The sequence below is a fragment of the Convolutriloba macropyga genome, chromosome 4, assembly GCF_964194025.1.
Source record: "Convolutriloba macropyga chromosome 4, txConMacr16.3, whole genome shotgun sequence".
Classification (NCBI taxonomy): domain Eukaryota; kingdom Metazoa; phylum Xenacoelomorpha; order Acoela; family Convolutidae; genus Convolutriloba; species Convolutriloba macropyga.
Genome location: NC_134471.1, coordinates 69,365,694 through 69,390,029, shown reverse-complemented (window position 1 = coordinate 69,390,029; position 24,336 = coordinate 69,365,694). Strand labels below are relative to the sequence as shown.

At 33.7% G+C, this 24,336-nt stretch overlaps 1 protein-coding gene across 1 annotated transcript; it reads left to right on the top strand.

Annotated features, from left to right (window-relative positions):
• The first annotated feature begins 4,303 nt into the window (after window positions 1-4,303).
• LOC142338632 (uncharacterized) lies at window positions 4,304-12,190 on the top strand. Its single transcript, XM_075388474.1, has 2 exons — window positions 4,304-5,447; window positions 11,728-12,190. Exons 1-2 carry the CDS (start codon window positions 4,546-4,548, stop codon window positions 12,005-12,007), a joined length of 1,182 nt encoding a protein of 393 aa, XP_075244589.1. The 5' UTR covers window positions 4,304-4,545; the 3' UTR covers window positions 12,008-12,190.
• Window positions 12,191-24,336: the final 12,146 nt, after the last annotated feature.

The window sequence follows — 24,336 nt, the reverse complement described above, 5'->3', positions numbered from 1 at the left end:
GGTCATATGAGAGCGCACGTTACCGGTAAAACTTGAAAATTTAACAATTTTGGAAAAACGATTTTCTAATAGTTGTTGGTTGATAAACTTTCTGGAGGAAATGTTCCCATTGATAGCTTATTTATTGTCTTAATATCAGTACTTTTCCACTGTGTATGTATCTGCCTGAATTTTTCCGCTAATTGTACATGAATTTAAGGGTAGTTTTGGCTCACCTCAATTATAATTTACCTTCATCACCCTTTTTCGTAGATTAAAGGTACCTTAGCACACCTTAGTTGTTCCGACCCTCTTGTGGGGGGAGGAACCATATACTCAAATGTTTTTTTTTGTTCAGATAATTTTGACCGATCTATTCATTCATCGTGCAGAGTTGTGAGTGCTATCATTAGAAAGTCCGTCCAGCGCAGAATATGGAAGAAAAAATATTTTTTTTTGGATTTCGTTTTGTAGATCGAGTTATCGTGGTTTTAAAAATTTGTGAAAATCAGAACTATTTGCTTTATTTTTATTCACATTTTCCGAAATTTTTGCCTTAAACTTCGTCAATTTTGCTAAAATATGTAAAAATTGTTAACAATAGTACTGTTGATTTTATTTTAAAAGAGAAAAAAGTATTGTTAACTATTTTGCTTTATTTTTTTTGGACAAAATTTTTGGCTAAACGTTTCAAAATTCAGCTTTTTTGATCAAAATTTGCCCGAAATAAGCTACTTTAGTCCACTTTGATTAAATTTACCCAAAGTACACTCCCAAAAACAACCAAAAACAATCTTCTTAGACTACAATGGAAGCTAAGGCTACTTCCACATCCATTGAGATTTGTCTGGAATTAAAATTTTGCCATTTGTTCGGCCAACTTTACTCTATGATTATGGAAAACGCAGCTTTTCTTTTTGATCTTTTAACTAACAATTTATCTAGATCTATAACTTTCGAAAAAATAAGTGGACGAACAGCATTAGCAAAGCTAATTATGGACCTATCTTGGACGATTACAATCCAGAAATAACTCGGATTGTAATCACTCGGTCTTAATGGACGATCAGCAATAGATAGGCTTGTTTTAATATAATCTTGCACTGTTTAAATCCAAAGATAAATAGGATTGTAGTCAGTCGGTCTTTTTATTTTAAATAAAAAAATTCGATCTTTTCTTTGTTAATTAAGGAACGGAACAATTCAAATCAAAGCTCACTTTTGATAGGTCGAAACGATTTCCTAAGCAGTTCCAAATTAATTTATCTAGTTTCTTCTCCCAAACAATGGACGTTTTGACTTTTCAAAATGTTTGATTTTTAAAAAAACAGTGGATTTTTGAAATTAGCGACCATTTTTTCTCTATTTGGTCAACTTTTAGCTTAGTGTCAGCAACGAAAGAATGCTTCTTCTTGATATTCAGTCTACTGAATTAAAATTTGCAGTTTTTGCGGTTTTACGCGTTAAGTAATGGTTTTCTGGCTTCGATGCAACTAGATTTCACAACTTTATTTTATTATTTTTAGGCGTTGCTCGATTTTTCACGCTTTTTTCCCGTTTTATCCCATCATCTTACTGATGACAGTTCACGTATTACAGAATTGTTGTTCAAAAAATTGAACAATGGAACTTATAAAATTCTTCAGATGCATAGATTAGATTAATGTTTTAGCGGCTTCAACACCCCTATCTCGAAGATTTTTTTTCATTTGTCTTTAACTATCGTTTTCACTATGTCTTTTTAGTCGCATAAATTTTCCTGGATAGTGACAAGTCTCAATTTTTTTGGATGAGTAAATGCGCCTAAATTCTGATTTCTGATTTCAAATGATAGCTGATGGCTTTAAAGACTTTTAAAAAAACTGTTTTCAAAAGTAAAAAAAAATCACTTCAACTTCGTATTTCTGTACTTTTTGTCCATTTGTTACCTAGCCTCGTTAACCACGGACTACATATGACAATATTAATATCAAACGAAGGTGTAAGTGCATAGAATCTAATCTTTTCAAAGAAGTCGTTATGGATTTACTGGCTTCGAAAACGCTTTTTCGCAAAAAAAAATTAATTTTTCATTTTTGTCTATATCTGACGTTCTTTTTGTAGACGTAAAAAATATTCCAAAGAATAAGTTCTCAAGCTGTTCTTTTGAACAAACAAACATACCCATTTAATCATTTCATTTTATAGCTAATTTCTTTCATAACTTTGAAAAAATTGTTTTCAAAAAACACAAAAGAATACATCAATTTTCCCTCTGTTTCTGTTTTTTGTCTACTTTTTACCTAGTCTCATTAAGGAGAGGTCCTATACCACATTTTTGGTATTGTCGAAAAAGGCTTCGACAGCTTTTTCGCGCAATTTTAAATTGATTTTTTGTTGTCTCTGTTCGTTGTTCTCTATTCGTCAAATATGCTTTACGGCGTCGACAGCTTTTTCGCGCAATTTTAAATTGATTTTTTGTTGTCTCTGTTCGTTGTTCTCTATTCGTCAAATGAATAGTGACAGGTCTCAATGCCCTCCTATAGAGCCATTAGATGCATAGGTTTTTGTAAAACATTTATATGTTCTCAGCTCATATCTAATGGCTTTCATTACTTTTGAAATTAATTGTTTTTAAAAAATATAAATGATTTTTTTCAACCTAATGGTTATCAAGCCTTACTATGGACTGTTGTCAAAATTTTTGCAAATAAATACAAGTGGTTTTCTTTAGTTTCAGTTTTATCTGACGCTATCTTGACTTTGTTATCAATTTTTTTTAAATGGACATAAAGTTTTGGTTGTGTTTAATGTTTGTTGTTGTTTTTTGATTTTCTGTTTCGTCTAGCCTTGCTTTCCTAATAATAGAAGAACGCATCAATCTAATGAGGCATTTTTTTCTGCCGGATTATTTGCGTTGGAGGCAATCTTCTTGTCCATACACCAACTTTTTTTGAAAAATCCTATAATTTTTTTGGGTTGTTTTATCTGTTCCTCATTTGATAGACAATTATGCCAAAAATGTGATGAGCGGGGCCGGAACTTTATGTGCGAACTTACATTACCGAGCCTCCTTGTTCTACCTTTGAAGTTAATGGGTATTACCTAACTTTAAAGTTAAAGTTAAAGCGTTTTCAAGAATAATTGAGGCTTTTCAAAATAATTTAATGCAGTGTGCTCTTAACTTTTACAGAACCTAATTGTTTCAGACAAATTAGGTTTCCTGTTCAGGTAAATCTACTGCAATTTGTTTCAGTTTTGCTTGTTTCACCCATTTCTATTTTTTGAGCATGTTCTTTAAAAAGTTATGATGTACATTAGTTTTTCCGGCCCGAAGTCCTCATTGTGGAAAATTCTAGAAACCCAAAAAGCAAGAAAAGAAATAAGGTTAATGAAGTAGTGTACTTCCAACAATATTTGCATTTTTGCGGTTGTTGACTTCTTGCATTTTTTTGCAATTGTGCAAATCAACGGCGCAGTTGAAAAACCAATGCATGTTTCCCAATCTCAAGCTCAGTAATTGCACAAAAGAAAAAATGGAACAGATAGCCTCATTACGAAATTGGACAAACGCTGATTTCTCTTGACCCAAAATAGAAAAAGTTCACATTCCAATTATCTCCCAGTGTACTTTGTAAAGTTACCAAATGATAGTTTTCTTAAATTTAGGCTAAAGTTGAAAACAGCGCATACCTATTACAGTTGATTAAAAATGACTGGTATTAAAATTAATTTAAAAACAAACTCAAAACGTATGTTAATGTCCGGAATAAAAATTTTTTAGTGTTTCTGTGCTAAATTGTTGCATTACTGTCCCCTCGTACCTTTTCCGGCGCTCTGTAGATGTTATATAATGGTTACACAATGACAAATGTTTATTAGTTCTTAGTTGCTAAAACTAGTTAAGAAAATCTATATTTGTCATGAGAATTTAAAAACAAAACTTGAAAGAACTTTGTATTTAGAGATTCTAAACTGGAGAGGCTAGTTGTTTTTACAAATTTCACCTCTAGTGAGGGGGTGCGATTTGCAAACCCAAAGACCGATTTAGCAAAGTTCAACTCGCGTACAATTTTATTGCTGCTAATCCTCCTTTTTGAGCCTCAATTGCAACTATACCCCTCCCCCCAAACACACACACACAATACGGGTTAGCTTCTTTTCTTTCAAGCGGCAATTTTTTTTTTCTAATGCGACAATCTTGACTACGCGTTAACTTTTCCCCATTTCCTGTTATAAAGGAAAAAAGTTGCATATATAGAAATTACTTTTTATGGTATACTTCTTTTGGTAAGGAATACTTCACTTTGAGGGGGTATTACATTTTCCATTAATATCACTGGTCATTTTCTCACACTCTAATTTCAATATTTCCCGTTTTAATCTTTCTATTTTTATTTCCGCAGTTCACTTCACGTGAAATAATTTGACAAGACGAACGCATACAAATTAGAAACTTACCATTATATACGAGAAAATATATTCCTAATTCTGATTCGATAATTTTTCCTTTTTTGCTGTCATAATTTCTGCTCAATTCATTTTGTTCATTTTTTGGTGTTAAATAAATTATTTTGAAGCTCAAAAATGAGCCTTTTTAGCAGCAAAACTAGGCTCGAAAATATAACATGGTTTTTATATTTAATTGTCTTGATTTTAAATGTTTTAAGTTTTACGTTTTTGAGAAAAATCCGATCTTTGTTACAGCATGAGACTTATCTTATGGTTTTATTAGTAGCTATTCTTTCTATTTTTAGCAGCAGTTTATATCTTATTAACTTTTTCCAAACGAGCAATTCGATTAAGTTCATGCCCTTGTTATCGCTAGCAATGCCCATAACTTATAACTTATTAATACCAGGTGTGCTAATCAAAGGGTTTACCCAATTAAACCCGGGCTATCGCAAGCAGTGCTGGTGTCAATATCTATACGTTATAACTTGTGTATCTTTAATAACTTATTACGTAATGATAACCTCCCCATTTCCTTTGTTCAATTTCCACAAATTTCGGCGACCCTTGAACCTGCCGGTGCCAAATATTATGGTACCTTTTTCAGTTTTGCAACTTACAGGCGCCACTTGCCAAATTTCAACTGTCATTTTAAGTTTAGGCGAGATCAAAAACTTCAGCGGAAAATTTTTCCCTTGTTTCACGAGGAAAAATCGGGAACGTTATCCGCAAGATTCTCTCGATTCACTGCTGGCTAGTTATTTTATTTACTGGACAATTTTAGCAATAACTTTCGTTTCGATCTCCGCCAGTGCAAACTTAGCAAATTTTGGTTTCTATGCTTATTATGTGGCCGAAGACAAAGTTCCGATGTCTGTTTTTTATGTGAGGGTTCTTGGTGATTGTTTATTGTTTATGACACAACCTGTGGCTCTGATTGTGTTTTGTTTAACAATGTTGGATGACGCTGATGACACTCAAAATCACAGTGATGGTGGACAAGTGTACCAAATTGGCAGTGGACGTCAAGTCGCAAAGTCAGTACTTCCCGAAATTGTTTAATCTCATACCTGAAAAAATGATAATCCCTTCTATCCCACACAAAGCGTTCTAGGGAATAAAATCTGTCACGGCCCCATAATAAGTTCTAACAGTATGGTAAAATGCTCCAAAACTACTTATTAAATTTAAATGGGGTCAAAACGGTACTGGGGTAGGGTTGTAAAAATGATCTCAAAAATCATTTGTGACCTGCATGTGGTAGTGTTGTTTTCTGGCATTCTGAAATTCAAAAAATGCCGTATAACAAAAATCGGCTGTACAAAACATGATGAAATTTACATGTAAACGTCTGGAAATACGATAAAACTTTTGTTGTGTTTTTCTATTCAAAATTAGGGACTTTTCTAAGATAAAAAGTTTCAAGAAAAGCGAAGAAAAATTGCGGAATTATTCTGTTGCGGACACACAGATCGGTTCTATTTATGGCTTCATCTACGATGATGTAGACAACTCGCTCCTCCCGTGATATGTGTTTTCAAAAAGTTGACCGCAAAAAGTTAACGTTAAATATTTTTTAGTATTGAAAAAGCGTTGTATTACAGATACATTAGTCTTTATTTTAAGTGAGTGGAACATAAACCAATTGTAACATGGTATTCCAATGCGCGGCCAATGTCGCTTTTTTTCGAGTTAAATAATTTGGTCACTATTTGGTAAAAATTCTCCACGACCACGTTTTAAGATTAGCATGATCGGTGTGTGCGTTTTTGGGAATTTGTTATAGTAAGCGAATTAAGTTCAATTTTGATTTAAGTTTAAATATAGCGGATATTTGTCTACACGATCGTTTTTAGGGCTAGCGTGAAGAAAAGTGACGCATTTGTCCATGCGACGACACCTTTGTCCACGGTTGCAGATCGTAATAAATAAGAGTGTCAATAAAAACAAAAATGAAAGTAAGCCTAATTGGCGATCACGTGTAGGCCCTCCTTCTCGAATCAAATTGAGAAATAATAAGACAATCAGCAGTTTTAAAACTACCCAGAACAGTGTTCACATGAACAATTAAGTCTTTGAAATTGGTTTTAAATAATTACTAATAAATTTCTAGCATTAAAGTTTTAGGCTAAATACTTGCTAAAAATCCTGCAATTGGTTTGAGTTCCTCTTTAATACTGGTAAAAATGCAAGTTTGGTTACTAATTATAAGTAATTTATTTCGAAGTATTGAAAAACTAATTTTCACCGTGGAAAATGGAAGGCTGCGAAACATTGTCACTCGTTTTCACAAAACGTTGTTTTGAAAACTGCCTCTTTGGATATTGGCCACGTAATGTACGTTTTTGAGCCTATCTCTGACTGACTTGATTAAAATAAATTTAAACAATTAAAAACAATAGATATCGTCAATTGCAACTTTCAAGAAATTTTTTTAGGTTTTGATGATTGATAAGTTTTGTTTTCACAGCACGTGTATAGTAAACAAGCTCAAAAGTAACTTATACGACCATAATAAGTTCTAACAGTATGTCAAAATGATCCAAAACTACTGATTAAGTTCATATGGGGTCAAAAACGGTACATTGGGTAGAGTTGTAAAAATGATCTCAAAAATCATTTGTGACCTGCATGTGGTAGTGTTGTTTTCTGGCATTCTGAAATTCAAAAAATGCCTTATAACAAAAATCGGCTGTACAAAACATGATGAAATTTACATGTAAACGTCTGGAAATACGATAAAACTTTTGTTGTTTTTTTCTATTCAAAATTGGTGACTTTTCTAAGATAAAAAGTTTCAAGAAAAGCGAAGAAAAATTGTGGAATTATTCTGTTGCGGACACACAGATCGGTTCTATTTATGGCTTCGTCTACGATGATGTAGACAACTTGCTCCTCCCTTGTTATGTGTTTTCAAAAAGTTGACCGCAAAATGATAACGTTAAATATTTTTTAGTATTGAAAAAGCGTTGTATTACAGATACATTAGTCTTTAATTTTAAGTGAGAGGAACATAAACCAATTGTAACATGGTATTACAATGCGCGGCTAATGTCGCTTTTTTTCGAGTTAAATAATTTGGTCACTATTTGGTTAAAATTCTCCACGACCACGTTTTAAGATTAGCATGATCGGTGTGTGCGTTTTTGGGAATTTGTTATAGTAAGCGAATTAAGTTCAATTTTGATTTAAGTTTAAATATAGCGGATATTTGTCTACACGATCGTTTTTAGGGCTAGCGTGAAGAAAAGTGACGCATTTGTCCACGCGACGACACCTTTGTCCACGGTTGCAGATCGTAATAAATAAGAGTGTCAATTAAAACAAAAATGAAAGTAAGCCTAATTGGCGATCACTTGTAGGCCCTCCTTCTCGAATCAAATTGAGAAATAATAAGACAATTAGCAGTTTTAAAACTACCCAGAACAGTGTTCACAAGAACAATTAAGTCTTTGAAATTGGTTTTAAATAATTACTAATAAATTTCTGGCATTAAAGTTTTAGGCTAAATACTTGCTAAAAATCCTGCAATTGGTTTACGTTCCTCTTTAATACTGGTAAAAATGCAAGTTTGGTTACTAATTATAAGTAATTTATTTCGAAGTATTGAAAAACTAATTTTCACCGTGGTAAATGGAAGGCTACGAAACATTGTCACTCGTTTTCACAAAACATTTTTTTGAAAACTGCCTCTTTGGATATTGGCCACGTAATGTACGTTTTTGATCCTATCTCTGACTGACTTGAATAAAATAAATCTAAACAATTAAAAACAATAGATATCGTCAATTGCAACTTTCAAGAAATTTTTTTAGGTTTTGATGATTGATAAGTTTTGTTTTCACAGTACTTGTATAGTAAACAAGCTCAAAAGTAACCTATACGACCATAAAAACTTCTAACGGTATGTCAGAATGATCCAAAACTACTGATTAAGTTGATATGGGGTCAAAAACGGTACATTGGGTAGAGTTGTAAAAATGATCTCAAAAATCATTTGTGAACTGCATTTGGTAGTGTTGTTTTCTGGCATTCTGAAATTCAAAAAAAGGCCGTATAACAAAAATCGGCTGTACAAAACATGATGAAATTTACATGTAAACGTCTGGAAATACGATAAAACTTTTGTTGTGTTTTTCTATTCAAAATTAGGGACTTTTCTAAGATAAAAAGTTTCAAGAAAAGCGAAGAAAAATTGTGGAATTATTCTGTTGCGGACACACAAATCAGTTCTATTTATGGCTTCGTCTACGATGAGGTAGACAACTCGCTCCTCCCTTGTTATGAGTTTTCAAAAAGTTGACCGCAAAAAGTTAACGTTAAATATTTTTTAGTATTGAAAATGCGTTGTATTACAGATACATTAGTCTTTAATTTTAAGTGAGTGGAACATAAACCAATTGTAACATGGTATTACAATGGGCGGCCAATGTCGCTTTTTTTCGAGTTAAATAATTTGGTCACTATTTGGTAAAAATTCTCCACGACCACGTTTTAAGATTAGCATGATCGGTGTGTGCGTTTTTGGGAATTTGTTATAGTATGCGAATTAAGTTCAGTTTTGATTTAAGTTTAAATATAGCGGATATTTGTCTACACGATCGTTTTTAGGGCTAGCGTGAATAAAAGTGACGCATTTGTCCACGCGACGACACCTTTGTCCACGGTTGCAGATCGTAATAAATAAGAGTGTCAATTAAAACAAAAATGAAAGTAAGCCTAATTGGCAATCACGTGTAGGCCCTCCTTCTCGAATCAAATTGAGAAATAATAAGACAATTAGCAGTTTTAAAACTACCCAGAACAGTGTTCACAAGAACAATTAAGTCTTTGAAATTGGTTTTAAATAATTACTAATAAATTTTTGGCTTTAAAGTTTTAGGCTAAATACTTGCTAAAACTCCTGCAATTGGTTTACGTTCCTCTTTAATACTGGTAAAAATGCAAGTTTGGTTACTAATTATAAGTAATTTATTTCGAAGTATTGAAAAACTAATTTTCATCGTGGAAAATGGAAGGCTGCGAAACATTGTCACTCGTTTTCACAAAACATTGTTTTGAAAACTGCCTCTTTGGATATTGGCCACGTAATGTACGTTTTTGAGCCTATCTCTGACTGACTTGAATAAAATAAATTTAAACAATTAAAAACAATAGATATCGTCAATTGCAACTTTCAAGAAATTTTTTTAGGTTTTGATGATTGATAAGTTTTGTTTTCACAATACGTGTATAGTAAACAAGCTCAAAAGTAACTTATACGACCATAATAAGTTCTAACAGTATGGTAAAATGCTCCAAAACTACTCATTAAATTTATATGGGGTCAAAACGGTACTGGGATAGGGTTGTAAAAATGATCTCAAAAATCATTTGTGATCTTCATGTGGTAGTGTTGTTTTCTGGCACTCTGATATTCAAAAAATGCCGTTTAACATAAATCGGCTGTACAAAACATGATGAAATTTACATGTAAACGTCTGGAAATACGATAAAACTTTTGTTGTGTTTTTCTATTCAAAATTAGGGACTTTTCTGAGATAAAAAGTTTCAAGAAAAGCGAAGAAAAATTGTGGACTTATTCTGTTGCACACACACAGATTGGTTCTATTTATGGCCTCGTCTACGATGATGTAGACAACTCGCTCCTGCCTTGTTATGTGTTTTCAAAAAGTTGACCGCAAAAAGTTAACGTTAAATATTTTTTAGTATTGAAAAAGCGTTGTATTACAGATACATTAGTCTTTAATTTTAAGCGAGTGGAACATAAACCAATTGTAACATGGTATTCCAATGCGCGCCCAATGTCGCTTTTTTTAGAGTTAAATAATTTGGTCACTATTTGGTAAAAATTCTCCACGACCACGTTTTAAGATTAGCATGATCGGTGTGTGCGTTTTTGGGAATTTGTTATAGTAAGCGAATTAAGTTCAATTTGGATTTAAGTTTAAATATAGCGGATATTTGTCTACACGATCTTTTTAGGGCTAGCGTGAAGAAAAGTGACGCATTTGTCCACGCGACGACACCTTTGTCCACGGTTGCAGATCGTAATAAATAAGAGTGTCAATTAAAACAAAAATGAAAGTAAGCCTAATTGGCAATCACGTGAAGGCCCTCCTTCTCGAATCAAATTGAGAAATAATAAGACAATTAGCAGTTTTAAAACTACCCAGAACAGTGTTCACAAGAACAATTAAGTCTTTGAAATTGGTTTTAAATAATTACTAATAAATTTCTAGCATTAAAGTTTTAGGCTAAATACTTGCTAAAAATTCTGCAATTGGGTTACGTTCCTCTTGAATACTGGTAAAAATGCAAGTTTGGTTACTAATTATAAGTAATTTAATTCGAAGTATTGAAAAACTAATTTTCACCGTGGAAAATGGAAGGCTACGAAACATTGTCACTCGTTTTCACAAAACATTTTTTTGAAAACTGCCTCTTTGGATATCGGCCACGTAATGTACGTTTTTGAGCATATCTCTGACTGACTTGAATAAAATAAATAACTAAATTATTAAAAACAATAGATATCGTCAATCGCAATTTTCAAGAATTTTTTTTAGGTTTTGATGATTGATATGTTTTGTTTTCACAGTGCGTGTATAGTAAACAAGCTCAAAAGTAACTTATACGACAGATGGGAGTATTTCAAAGAGTAGTCAGTAATGATTTGTTTAGAATGATGTTAAAACTGATCTAAAATTTTCCAAATCCAGTAGCACAATTTTGCAGAGGAGATAAAAAGCTTCACCAGTTGTTCAAAATGTAAGAAACGTATTTTTAAATGATAATGTATTTTTTTAAAGAATAGTTTAGTTCAATTGCATGGAACAAACGTTTCCTCTAGAAATTTGAATGAGATTGAAATGTGATTCATAAGGATTTCCACAAAAATGTTCCTATTTCTTTTAAAAATTATGAAAAAACTTGCAGTAATTTGAGCTCAAAAAGCCTTATTTAAAAATTTGATCTCGCTGTCTACTTTCACCACGCAGGGTGATGTTTCTTTTTGCAAGTGAAAACATTATCTGTTCCACGCAAATTTTTCATTCACTAAATTTTTTCAATAAATAGTCTACATTTTAGCTTCACAGGTGCAAAATTTTTTGTTTTTGTTCAAAAAAATGTAATCAGAAGAGCTAAGTAAGTTTAGCTAAGGCAAACCAGGTAAATTATGGTCTTTAATAAAGTTAAGGTAAAGTTAAGACAATCTTTTTTTTTACTTAACTGTCCCATAACTTTAGTTCACCTTAACAGCGTTATTTAAATTTAACTTAAACTTTTTTGGTAAGCACTTTACTTTTTTTTCAGCTCCCAACTGCCTGTTAACAGCGCCAACTGTAATCCAAACAACGTGAACTTTGGCTACCTGGACAACCCTGCTACCCAACAGCCCCATTCCCACCCTCACCACGTCATAATCACCCAGACACTGAACAACCCTAACACCCACACCCCACCACCCCACTACAATTACCCCCCGAAGACTTACCCCGCATCTTCGTCACATAATCATATCCCTCTATTAACAAGTATAATTCAACCAGTTTCGAATTTCAACTCAATCGTACCACAATCAAGTGCAGTGTGACGTCACTACTAGTCTTCTGCATAAATTTTTGATTTAATTTGAAAATAACCAATTTAAGTTTATTATCTGTTTGCGACGAGTTTTAAATTAAAATAATTATAGAATAATTTCGGTTGAAATTTGCTAATGACAATAAGTTTCACTTGTAAACGGCTCGTTATGATCTGTATGTTCGAATTCTCTTTAGTTAACAGTAGTCATGATTTATTTCCGTTAGTACATTTTTATGACTTATTTGAGTTCATTTGATTGTAACGTATAAGTTTTCCTTAATATCTTTCATTTTAAAATATATTACAGTTGTGATGAGCATGTATGTTTCTTAGAATAAATATGTAATTGTGTTTTTGAACAACGATAGTGATGATCTATCTAGGTTATCTACTAAACATTTCAGTTGCCCCAAATGCCGTTGATGTTAAATGAAATCGTTAAGCAAAAAAGATCATCACAAGTTATGTAAAAATATCAATATTAAACAGCAATGATAGTTTATGTTATTGTATAATTTTATGTCATTCGTTGTGATCCGTAAAGGGTGCTGAATTTTTTTAACAACTGGACAAATATTTTGAACTCAAGAAGTTATTCATATCGTATCTCGATCGAAGCAAATAGTTTTATATAATATTAAAAAATAAAAAATGTTGGCATGCATAATAAATTGTTGATCTTTAAACTTTTCACAACATCATTTATGAGCAATTGACAACGTTGGATGAACACTTTACGTCATTTTTCGTATAACAAATATGATCAAGATTAAAAGATACCAAATTGTGGGCATGTTTAGCTTTACGACGCGGTAAGATTCGCATATTGCGCTACAAAAGTCTCACTTGTTTTTTTTTAAATTGTTTTTAAAATTCTTTTTTTGGGTGGGGGGGGGGGGCTTCCGGACTTTTGTGGAGAACAGTCACAATAATTTGTCACAAATTCTAATTTAACGTCATTGTTATCGATGATGAAATCATAGATGATGTTATTCATACGTTAACCGTGGACACACAATGACGGAAAAACATGAACTGCATCACTTGCATGGGTATATAGCACTCTCATTGTCTACAATTTCGAGCAATTAGTCTAAAACTTTATTCCTCGACTTTTATTAATGATTACTTGAGACTCAGTTGAGAGATTAAACTGTTCTTGGGATCGCGATCTTCATATTGGATACTTGCAGAACTACTATATGTCTTCTTTGTGTAATTAATTTCTGTAATTATTTTTTTTAATTTTTTTATTTCTCTCTTATGGATACGATGCTATCTATCGCGCTCAGTTACCCACAGAAAATGTGACGGGCTTTAGTACACTTACAAAAAATTTTGTGACTTTTATACACGCTTGGTCAGAAGCAGGCATGTTGAAAAATTGCAACGGATATTTTAATTAAGAAAATAGCTTAATGCCACTAAAATCCACAAACGATGAGAACCCTGGTATGAAAAAAATTTCATGGATAGCAATGAAACTTTCGAGTAAATTTAATCGAGCAATTGCGACTTTTGCAACTTAAGGGAAACTGTCATTCTAAGTGTTTAATCTGGTGTTCAAAACTTCATGTTATTTTTGAAACAGTACGTCCTTATAATGAGATAAGTCGCAAATCTCGAGTTTAAATTAACCAATCATATTGTTGTATCTCAGCCTCAGAACTCTGTCACGCAATCTAATCGTGTAGCCTGTTGTCTCTAAGAGAAGTTCTTCCGCACACTTCCTGGAATCAAAACATTATTAGCGTATGATAAGATTGATACCACACATTGAAAACAATTTTTAATCATTAATACTAAATTTTTACTGAACAAGTGAGTTTCAAGTGCTCCTCGTCTCTGCGAACTGCAAAGTGTGTTCAAAGCAATAAAAAATAACTTATATTCAGGAGAGGTTTCGTTCATTACAGTCAGTTACCGCCCTTAAATTTCTTAATTAAAATATCCGTTGCAATTTTTCACCATGCCTGCTTTTCAGCAAGCTTAAAATAGTCACAAAATTTTTTGAATTTTTTTGTCAGTGCTAAATGCAACCCGTCACACTTGTTGTGGGTAACTGAGCGCTATAGATCGTATCCATAAAACAGAAATAATACCAAAAAACCATAAGACAAAAAACAATTACAGAAATTAATTACACAAAGAAAACATATAGAATACTTGAACCAAGATAATTGAAAGCCATTTGAATCCAGATCCCTCACTTAATACCAAATCAATATCAGTACCGGGCAAGACTGTTGACAAATCTAATTATCAGTAATGATTCAGAGCTATGATCATAATACACTTTGGACTTGCCAGTTTTGTTCAAGTCTGAGCCAAAACTTTGCTAGTCTTAATTCAAAACTTGGCCAAGAATTGGAATGCTATAATCTAAATCTTGACAGTCAAACAGGTCCTAAAAACGTTCAAAATTGCCAGAAAAACCTAAAAAAACAGACATAGAAACGTCAAAATTAACCGGGAAAACATATAGTGGATTGCTGAGGGCACTTCGACTAATTGGCCCCTAGGGTAGTGAGAGCAACCTAATCGTACATTTCAATGATCTGAACATTGAGAAAATTTGTCAAAATAGAGCCAAAGCCGTCTAAAGTGTCCAAAACTTCTGAAACGACGCAAGAACACCGGACACCGGAAATATCTTCAATTGGACCAGTCGGTGACAAATAGACTCCCGTGGTGCTAATTTAATGTTAGACGTGCACCAGGCATAATTTTAAGCACTTCGGAAAAAGGCAGAAAATAATGCGAAAATCTGAAATTCATATCTTCCATTAAAAAACGTTATTTCGGAAAGTTGGCTTTGACTTGGGGATCAACTTGCAAGTGTTGCAGAAGTCTTGGTCGAGACTGGTTGGGCTTGCAAGACATGTTTCTAGTCTTGCCCGTTATTGGTTTGTCAAAATATACTTAAATAAATTAGACTTGCCAAGGACAGATTAAAACTTGGAGTTCGGAACGGGATAATTGAAGGCCATTGTGGTAGTAATTGAAAATAATCGTAAGCAATTTTTGAAAGCCATCCCAGGTTGAATTTCACACCCAACTTTTGGTCTGATCAGACTTTCCAGACCCAAACTACCTCTGATCAGACTTTCCAGATACAAAAGGTCTCTGATCAGAATCAGACCATGATCCAGTCTCAATTTCAGCTCATTGCCCAGACCTTAATCAGACTCTGATCAGACTCAAGTGCGCTCGAAGAGGTTATGATCAGAACCAGATGCACTCGAAGCATTTATGGTCAGACCCAGTTGCGCCTTCAGGCCTTTATGATCAGACTCAAGTGCGCTCGAAATAGCCTGATCAGAGATAGATTTTACTTTTGAACAAATCTCTTAATTTTACTATAAAATATTCATTTAAAAAAAACTGATGTTTGCAGTATTCAATTCATCTAAAGAAAAATCAATTGTAAAAGTATTGCTAAAGAAAACAAAACCCAACTGTTGAGAACAAAGTTTTTTCAGTGTACTGTTTACTGTATATTTCTGACTCAATAGATGGGTTTAGACAGCTTTTCATAAGGAACGTCGTGGTTTCCAGTTGATTAAATTTTCTTCTGAAGGGCACCGGCCTCTGATATCAGCTGGACTCATTTTTTCTGATCAAAACTATTGGACTTTGGATGAGTCTTTGATCAGAACGCTGCTTTATGGCTGCCGCTTGGCCGAGTCCACATCTCTCAGTAAAAAATCACAAAAAATGAAAAAAAAAAACAATGCACTCGAAATGGCCCCTGATCAGACCCAATTATGTTCGAAAACATTTCTGATCAGACCCACGTGCGCTCTAAGAGGTTATGTTCAGACCCAATTGGGCTCGAAGTTGCCTCTGATCAGACAAAAGTGCTCTCGAAGAGTTTATGATCAGAGCCAATGGCGCTCGAAGTTGCCTCTGATCAGACCCAAGTGCGCTAGAATCCGCCTATGAACAGACTTTTCAGACCAAATCGACCTATGATCAGACCATCTCCAGACCATCGTCCAGACTGTAGTGCGGTCGAACTTCCTTCCAGACCCTGTAATTTTGGTCTGGGAACACACGGGTGTGCTCTCGACTGGGTCTGATCATAAACCAAATTGGGTCTGGACCTCAACCTGGGATGTGAAGCAACAGATTCGAACGCCATTTTGGTAAGTTGTATATGACATTCCTAAATCTGTCTATATATATATATATATATATATATATATATAACAGAGTGGCAAGTTTAGGATATAAGTTTAGACTTTGCAAACAGGTTTTCAACTAATTGCTTCAATCCTCATATCGCTCTGAAAGTTTCATTTTATATTTATACTTACGAGAAACACTTTCTTTGATTTCTTTTGTATGGTAATAAATTGTCAGAGCCGGCAAAAAAAATAAGCGTACACAAAGTCCGTCCTGAAGCGCTCAAGTCCGTATTTTCCCAGGTTGAGGTGCAGACCAAAATTGCTTTATGATCAGACCCAATCAAGCGCATACCCGGGTGTTCCCAGACCAAAATACAGGGTCTGGACGGAAGTTCGAGCGCACTACAGTCTGGACGATGGTCTGAATTGGTCTGATCAGTGGTCAATTTGGTCTGAAAAGTCGGATTATAAACATATTCGACCGCACGTGAGTCTTATCATAAACGGTTCGACCGCAATTGGTTCTAATCAGAAGCGCATTCGAGCGCACTTGAGTCTGATCAAAAACGTTTTTGGAACTTAATTGGGTCTGATCAGGGACCACATCGGTTGCCTTATTTTTTTAATTTTTATTTTTTACTGAGAGATGTTACCTCTGCCAAGAGCAATGAAGCAGAGTTTTGATCAGGGAGTCATCCAAATTCCGAAGGCTCTGATCAGAAAAAGAAGTCCAGCTGATAGCAAAGGCCGGTCCATTTCAGAGGAAATTTTGATTAACTGGAAACCACGATTTTTCTTGTGGAAAGCTGTCTAAACTCATCCATTGAGTCAGAAATATAGACTACAAAGTACATTAAATAAACTTTGTTCTCAACTGTTGGGTTTCGTTTTCTTTAGCAATACTTTTATAATTGATTTTTCTTTAGATGAATTGAATATTGCAAACATCAGTTTTTAATAAATGAATATATTATAGCAAAATTATGAGATTTGTTCATAAGTAAATTCTTTTTCTGATCAGGCTATTTCGAGCGCACTTGAGCCTGATCATAACTTATTCGAGCGCACTTGAGTCTGATCATAGTCTGATTAAGGTCTGGGCAATGGTCTGAATTAGAGTCTGGACCATGGTCTGAAGATGGTCTGATTAGAACGCGTTCCGTCTGAAAAGTCTGATCAGAGACCCTCTGTGTCTGGAAAGTCTGATCAGAGGTAACGCGGTTCTGGAAAATTTGATCAGAGTTAATTTCCGTCTGGAAAATCGGATCAGAGATAATTTCACTCTGGAAAGTCTAATCAGACGAAAATTTGGGTCTGGACATCAATCTGGGATTAGGATGATAAAAAAGAATTTGCTTAACAATTCCAGAAAAATTAATCGCTTCTTATTCAAGCCAATTGTCATTTGAATGAGATTCAAGAATACATAGAAAAATTTCATTGTTTTTAAATCTCAACGAAATATTTCTTCATTGCGTGTGGATCTTCATTTAATACGTCAATTTGTCGAAATCCGAATCTTAGATTGAATGCATTTCACGGCTTAGACACAACTTGAGAAACCTCATTAGAATTTTTTCTATCTAACTCTCTCTATTGCTGTGAGATACTTGAGAACGGGTCATAGGTCCAGTAGTCCTGTTGATGCATGTTGTAAATGAATGTGATTTTGTTGACCAAACTGATTTTAAAAACCACACTACCATTGCGTGATTTTGTTGGCTACAGCAAACAATTTATTATTATTATTCTTGCGAAGGAAAACACAATCTGCTATAAAAGCCGTGGTTTGTACTCCTCAGTATCAATTGAACACGACTGCGGAACACGTTGATTGTATTGATTGTGTTGATTGATGATTGTGTGCTGAAAACATGATCGACTGCTTCTGAGATGAAGTCATTATCTTCAATTTTCTTCATTTTTGGTTTCAAAATCTCGATTGAACCGGTTTCAGTTTTGCAGATGACAGTATATCTACTTCATTCAAAATACATTTTTTTTTATTTTGCGGGTTTAACATTTTTCATTACAATTTGATGCACACAGTACCGAAGTAGAATTATTTTGTTACTTGCTGGTTAAAAATCTGGTATTTTTCTTTCCTACATAATAAAATCATTCTACACTTTTCAACAAAAACAGCAAAGTATTAATAACTGAAATTATCACAGAATTAAACTGCAACAATATAAGTTATCAAAGTTATAATTGTAGAACTTTTGACAAATGTGAATCAAGACTCTCATATTCAGCAAAAAAACCATTTACTGGCTCCACCATTTTCTATCACCAGAAAGCCATGTTTTCAATTTTAAACAGTATCTGAACAAACAAAATAAAGAGGATATTTTCAAGAAAAAAGTAGTAAATAATTGGCAAGTTCGATATTGAGGTAAAACTTCTTCGGATTTTTTGATTAAATTTATTTCTGAAGTTACATTATCTGCTTACTGTTTAGATAACTTTTTTTGAAACATGTAAATTACTCAGACTATAACCCTAAGGTTAGACATCTATATGCTCTAAAATGTTAAACAAATTAATCAGCATTGTTATTAATATAATAATCTTCAAATTGTGGCTGTTGGTTTTCATAGGTAAAAATAGAATTTGAAGGCTCCTATTTTTCTATTAACGGGTTTTTTCTTGTGTTGATCGAGCAAAAACTCGGTTAAAACATTTTTAAAGCAAGTTTTACTCTTAAAAGTTCTTATTGAAGAGGGCAATTTGTTCCATTTTTGAACGCTTTTCAAGATTAAGGATTTGTTACTCCACTTCGTTTTCGTTTTCTTTTTTATAATAATTTGATTTGTTCTCTTGTTCTGTTTAGCGTAATGGCGACTAGAAAACATTTTAAAATTTTCGGATGTTTCCCATTGTCTTATGTCTGTTTGTAGCTTCATTAGGCTAACTTTTGAGATAAACAATTCGGGTGGCAGGATACGATCCTTAATGAGAAGATCAATGGAGTGGTCAAATTTTTGAGAAAAATAACAAACTTTTGTTCCCCAGTTATTTTGCCTGTTTATGCGGTTTATGCTTTTCACTGTAAAAGTTTGAAGGAATACTCCACTGAAAGAAAAATGAGAGAGTAAAACTGACTTGAAAACATCAATTCTTAGTTTCAAAGGTATTTGATTTCTTACAAGATACCAAGAACGAATTGCATAAGCCATTTTGCTTAAAACTGAGTTCAGGTGATTTTCAAAGGTTAGGTTTGAATCAATTTGTACTCCCAGATAACGACATGCATGAGCTGGTTTGATAATTTCGCCTTTAAAAGAAAACTCTGGATCCGAATTAGTATGATTTGTAAATAATAACATCTCTGTTTTATCGGCATTTAAAGTGAGTTGATTCTCTGTCAGGTATTTGTCTGTTTGTTCTAATATTTTTTCAGTTTTTTGGGGAATATTTTCATTACGTTCAAATTTTCATATAATACTAGTGTCTTCCGCAATTTGAACAACATCATTTTCACCTTTCAGCTTTTCAGAAAAATCGTTGACATATAACAGAAAAATAAGAGGTCCTAACACAGTTCCTCGTGGAACACCATGATTAATAGTTATTTTATCTGATAAGTCAATACCCAGTTTCACGCATTGGTTTCGATTTTCGAGAATAGATTTGAGAAGTAAAATCATAACAAACAGTTTATGAAAACAAACAAATTTCTTAGAAAGACGAACATCATCTTAAATTTGAGTTCACGTGTTTCATCAGCGAAGTCACAATTGAAATCAACCGGTTTCAATTATTCTTTTCGATATTGTAAGTTTTCATTTTAGGTTTGCATGTTATGAGAATAAATCTTTCTACGTGCTCAAATGTTTCGCTGTCTTAGAGCATCCGCGCTTTCTTTGAAGCTTTTTAATTACTATTTCTTTAGGTCCTTAGTCAGCTCAATGGAGGCCTCCCTGACGTCTAAATGGTTCACTGGTGTTTCAACCAACCAGTCTTTGAACGTGGCAACCTAGTAAAGTCTGGATTAAATATATAAATTAACAGTCGGAATACCACTGAGTGAATGAATTCTATTCCGGCTTAGATACGCTTTGAGGATTTCGTTTTTCTTCTGTGACGCATATCATACTGCTCTGAAAGCTGCATGCTGCACACTTCTGAATATCACTGTAACCCCAGAGCACAGCACTTACACTTCAGTGACTTGAGTTCGAGTTTACTTTTATTTATTGTATGCAGCACGCATGCTGGATTAGTGGTTCTTAGAAGAGACCTTTGGTAATAATCTTTGTTCAGATATGACTTCAACATCTTCCATAAACAGATTGTAGAAACAGCGGATAAGTCTTAGGAATAATGATTTTCCATCCAAAAAATCTGAAATCTGACAAGATTTTTGAGTCAAACGTCTTTCCATCGAATTCCGTAAGTAGTATAAAAAAATGACTAGAACCTCAACGGGGGGGGGGGGGACGGACATTTTTGGAAGCCTGATTTTCTCGGCCCGACAACAACGGGGTGGGACAATTGAAAATTTTGATAATCTGAATAAAATGTCCCCCCTATTTTACATATTTACATACATATATATATGTATATGCATGTATATATGTATTGTGTATATGTATTTATGTGTATGTATATGTATGTATTATGTATATGTATGTGCATGTATATATGTATTGTGTATATGTATATATGTATATGTATATGTATGTATGTATGCATGTATGTATGTATTATGTAAATGTATATATGTATATACATGTATATATGTAACGTGTATATGTATATATGTGTATGTATGTATGTATGTATGTAAATTTGTGTGTTTTGTTGTATGCATGTATGAATGTATTTATGTATGCATATGTATGCATGTATGTGTATGTGAGTATCTATATATGTATGTATTGATGTATGTATACATACACACACATACATACATACCTACATACGTACATACATACATACATACATACATACATACATACATACATACATACATACATACATACATACATACATACATACATACATACATACATACATACATACATTCATACATACATAAATACATACAAACATACATACCTACATACATAGATTCATGCATACATACATACATACATACATACATACATACATACATACATACATACATACATACATACATACATACATACATACATACATACATACATACATACATACATACATACATACATACATACATATATACATACATACATACATACATACATACATAGATACAGATTTCAAGAAAAACAAGTTTTTACCTAAGTATGTACACAATTATGGTCATAATCACCTATGTCCATAAATGCATACATAAATTGGTGAAAACAACAGTAAAACAACTAACCTGTTAGTAGATGTATAAAATCATTAATGATATATTAATTGGAGAGTCATCAGATCATGCCCAAACATGTTCAGGGTCACAAAACTTTCCAAATAAATTGACCAATCGGAGTGCTTGATTTATTATTCAAGTTGACAACCAATCAGAATTCAAAAATTTATAAACAAAAACTCTTAAACGCTCACGTTTAGTAAACAGTAAATAATGAACACAATAGGAACAAAAGACATCAAGCTCATTCATGAGAAAATTTTATCACTGAGATGTAACATAAACTATACACACATATCTTATCGACAATTATATTTCGTAGCTGCTTGTTCTTTGTTAGATCCAGAAGTTGACGGAGAAATAGCACTTAAATTAAGACCCTATGGTGGTTTCATTGGAATTGATAATTCAAGACTAGATCCCTTATTGAAACGGAGCAAAGTGCTACGACTTCATGCTGCATTGCATGACGCCGCTGGATTTATAAAAGATTGCCGAAACAAAGGCCCTGGATATGTTTACGCTTTCCGTTACTCACCAGTAAACAATTGTCTTTTCGGGCACCTGACAGGAATATTATTCATTCTATCAGTGAAAATTTTTCATTCACAATTGTTTCGTGAATTGGAATGCTAGAAAATTTTAGCAGCAGAACCACAAATATTATTGTCCTCGATCTCGAAGGTTTCAAACTCAAGTCACTTGGATTCATTATAAAAGAACTGAGTTTGTGTTCCAGTTACAACGATACAATATTTTTCAAACCACCGCTTAAATTCGCTGATTTACCCGCACACGATAGACAAACTGTTATTTGGCTGACCAATAACCTACACGGTCTTGATTGGGACGAAGGTGATATACCTTACTGTGATTTGAAAACAATCTGTCTGAGTTTCAGTTTCCGATTCACACGGAAAAACTTTTTTGCCAAAGGCATTGAAAAGTGTGAGCTCCTCAGTAAGCTTTTACAAAAAACTGTTTATAATCTGGAGAATCTAAATTGTCCCCGAATCTCAGAGATAATATCAGAAGAACAAGTTCCCTCCTGTTATCATCATTCAAACTTTCGTTCAACAAACGATCAATTATCAAACCACTGCGCGGAACGTAAAGCAAGAATATTCTCACAGTGGACACAAAGTGATGCACAGAGAAGACACAGCAACTTTAACAACTTATCTGTCAGACAACTTGAAGATATTCACTTGCTTGACTCCACTTGACGATCAGCCGATTGTAATATTCAACAGAGTTCAGGATCCCTCTCCACCAATACAGAATTATTTTTCAAGCAATCAACAGAACCGAGCGAACTATCTCAACAACAGGCCAAACACAGCACAACAATCGCGTTACAACTCGCTTTATAGTGCAGCAGCAAAACGTTATTTTGCAACCATTACTCTTTCTCCCGACGAGCTGGACAGCTTTAGGGCTTTCCTGCCCGTGATAGATAATTTCTATCACTTCCAACTGTACGTAAAAAATAAACAGAGAGCTCGAGAACATCGGAATCAGTTCAACTATGGCTATGAACAAAACAAATCAGAAGCCTATGCAGTACCCCAAAGAGCAGCGAATCCCACGTTGGAAGCAATGGGCGGCCAAAAAAGTTCCTCAATTTAGATTGAAAAAAACACCACCAGAACGTGAGATATCACTTAATGAGATGCCGAATGAGTTGCGGTTATATGTCTTGGAGCAACCCGAAGTTGAAAAACTCTTCAATCAACCATCGTTCGAGGAAAATGACTCGTCAACCGTTTGTTATAAACTAGAGATAAAAAGTCATATTAAAGGTTTCAATTTGTTTGAGTTCTGGTTTATGAAACAGTTGCCCAGTAAATAATTCAAAAATTTAACTTTTTATATCATCCTTGTTTCAATTCACTTTTCAATTAATTATTTTTCTCCAATGAATCAAAGAGACGAGGCTGACGCCGGTATCAGTAATTTAGTCCTTGATGTGAACAACAAAGAGAGGCCCCCATGGCGTTGTTGTTCAAATTCAACAGTGCCAAGGTCCGAAGTAATATTTTTTGATCAAGTTAGTATCATTGTCTTAATGATCATTCTTTGCTTCTCTATGCTCTTTCTATTATCAGAAAGCCGTGAAGAGAAATCAATTTGGATTGCTCTCTTATCGAGTTTAGTTGGTTACATTTTACCTAACCCCAAACTATGAACAAAGTTATTCTAACACATGACAGGGTATTCATTTCTATTGTAGGACCAAGTGGTTGTGGTAAAACTGAACTCTTGTTTCGAATGCTAAAAGGTTCGACCTTTTATCCACGCTTTGAAAAAATTTATTATTTTTACAAAGAGTTCCAACCACTTTTCAAAGATATGCAACGAGTTATACCAGGGATTGAGTTTCTAAAATACTCAGGCTTTGATATAACAAAAAATCTATCACATTGTCTGCTTATCTATGACGATTCATGTGAAGAAATCTTCAACGATAAAGAATTTTTAAAAATAGCTACCTCAGGACGTCATCGCAAATTACATGTTATATACGTCAAGCATAATTTGTTCCATCAAAGCAAATGGTCCAGAACCATTGATCTGAATACAACACACATAATATTATTCAAGTCGCTTCGTGACATTCAACAAATTGAATATCTTGGAAAACAGTTGAATTGTCTCCAACTGATAAAAGAAGCATACAAACTAGCAACTGCGGAGCCCTTTGGACATTTGATGATTGATCTCGACCCAAAAACCAGTCAGGGTTTACGTTTTTCATCGCAACTAATCGGACCGGATCCTTCAATTTTTTATATTTCGTCCCCTGAAGCAGTCATTACAACAATTACAAATGAAAAAGAAACATTTGCTTATGCTCAA

Excerpts from the sequence above, each read along its gene's own strand:
- LOC142338632 (XM_075388474.1), top strand. The coding sequence starts at position 4,546 with ATGAGCCTTTTTAGCAGCAAAACTAGGCTCGAAAATATAACATGGTTT. Across the intron at positions 5,448-11,727 it reads AGTGGACGTCAAGTCGCAAA|CTCCCAACTGCCTGTTAACA; the intron begins GTCAGTACTTCC and ends CTTTTTTTTCAG.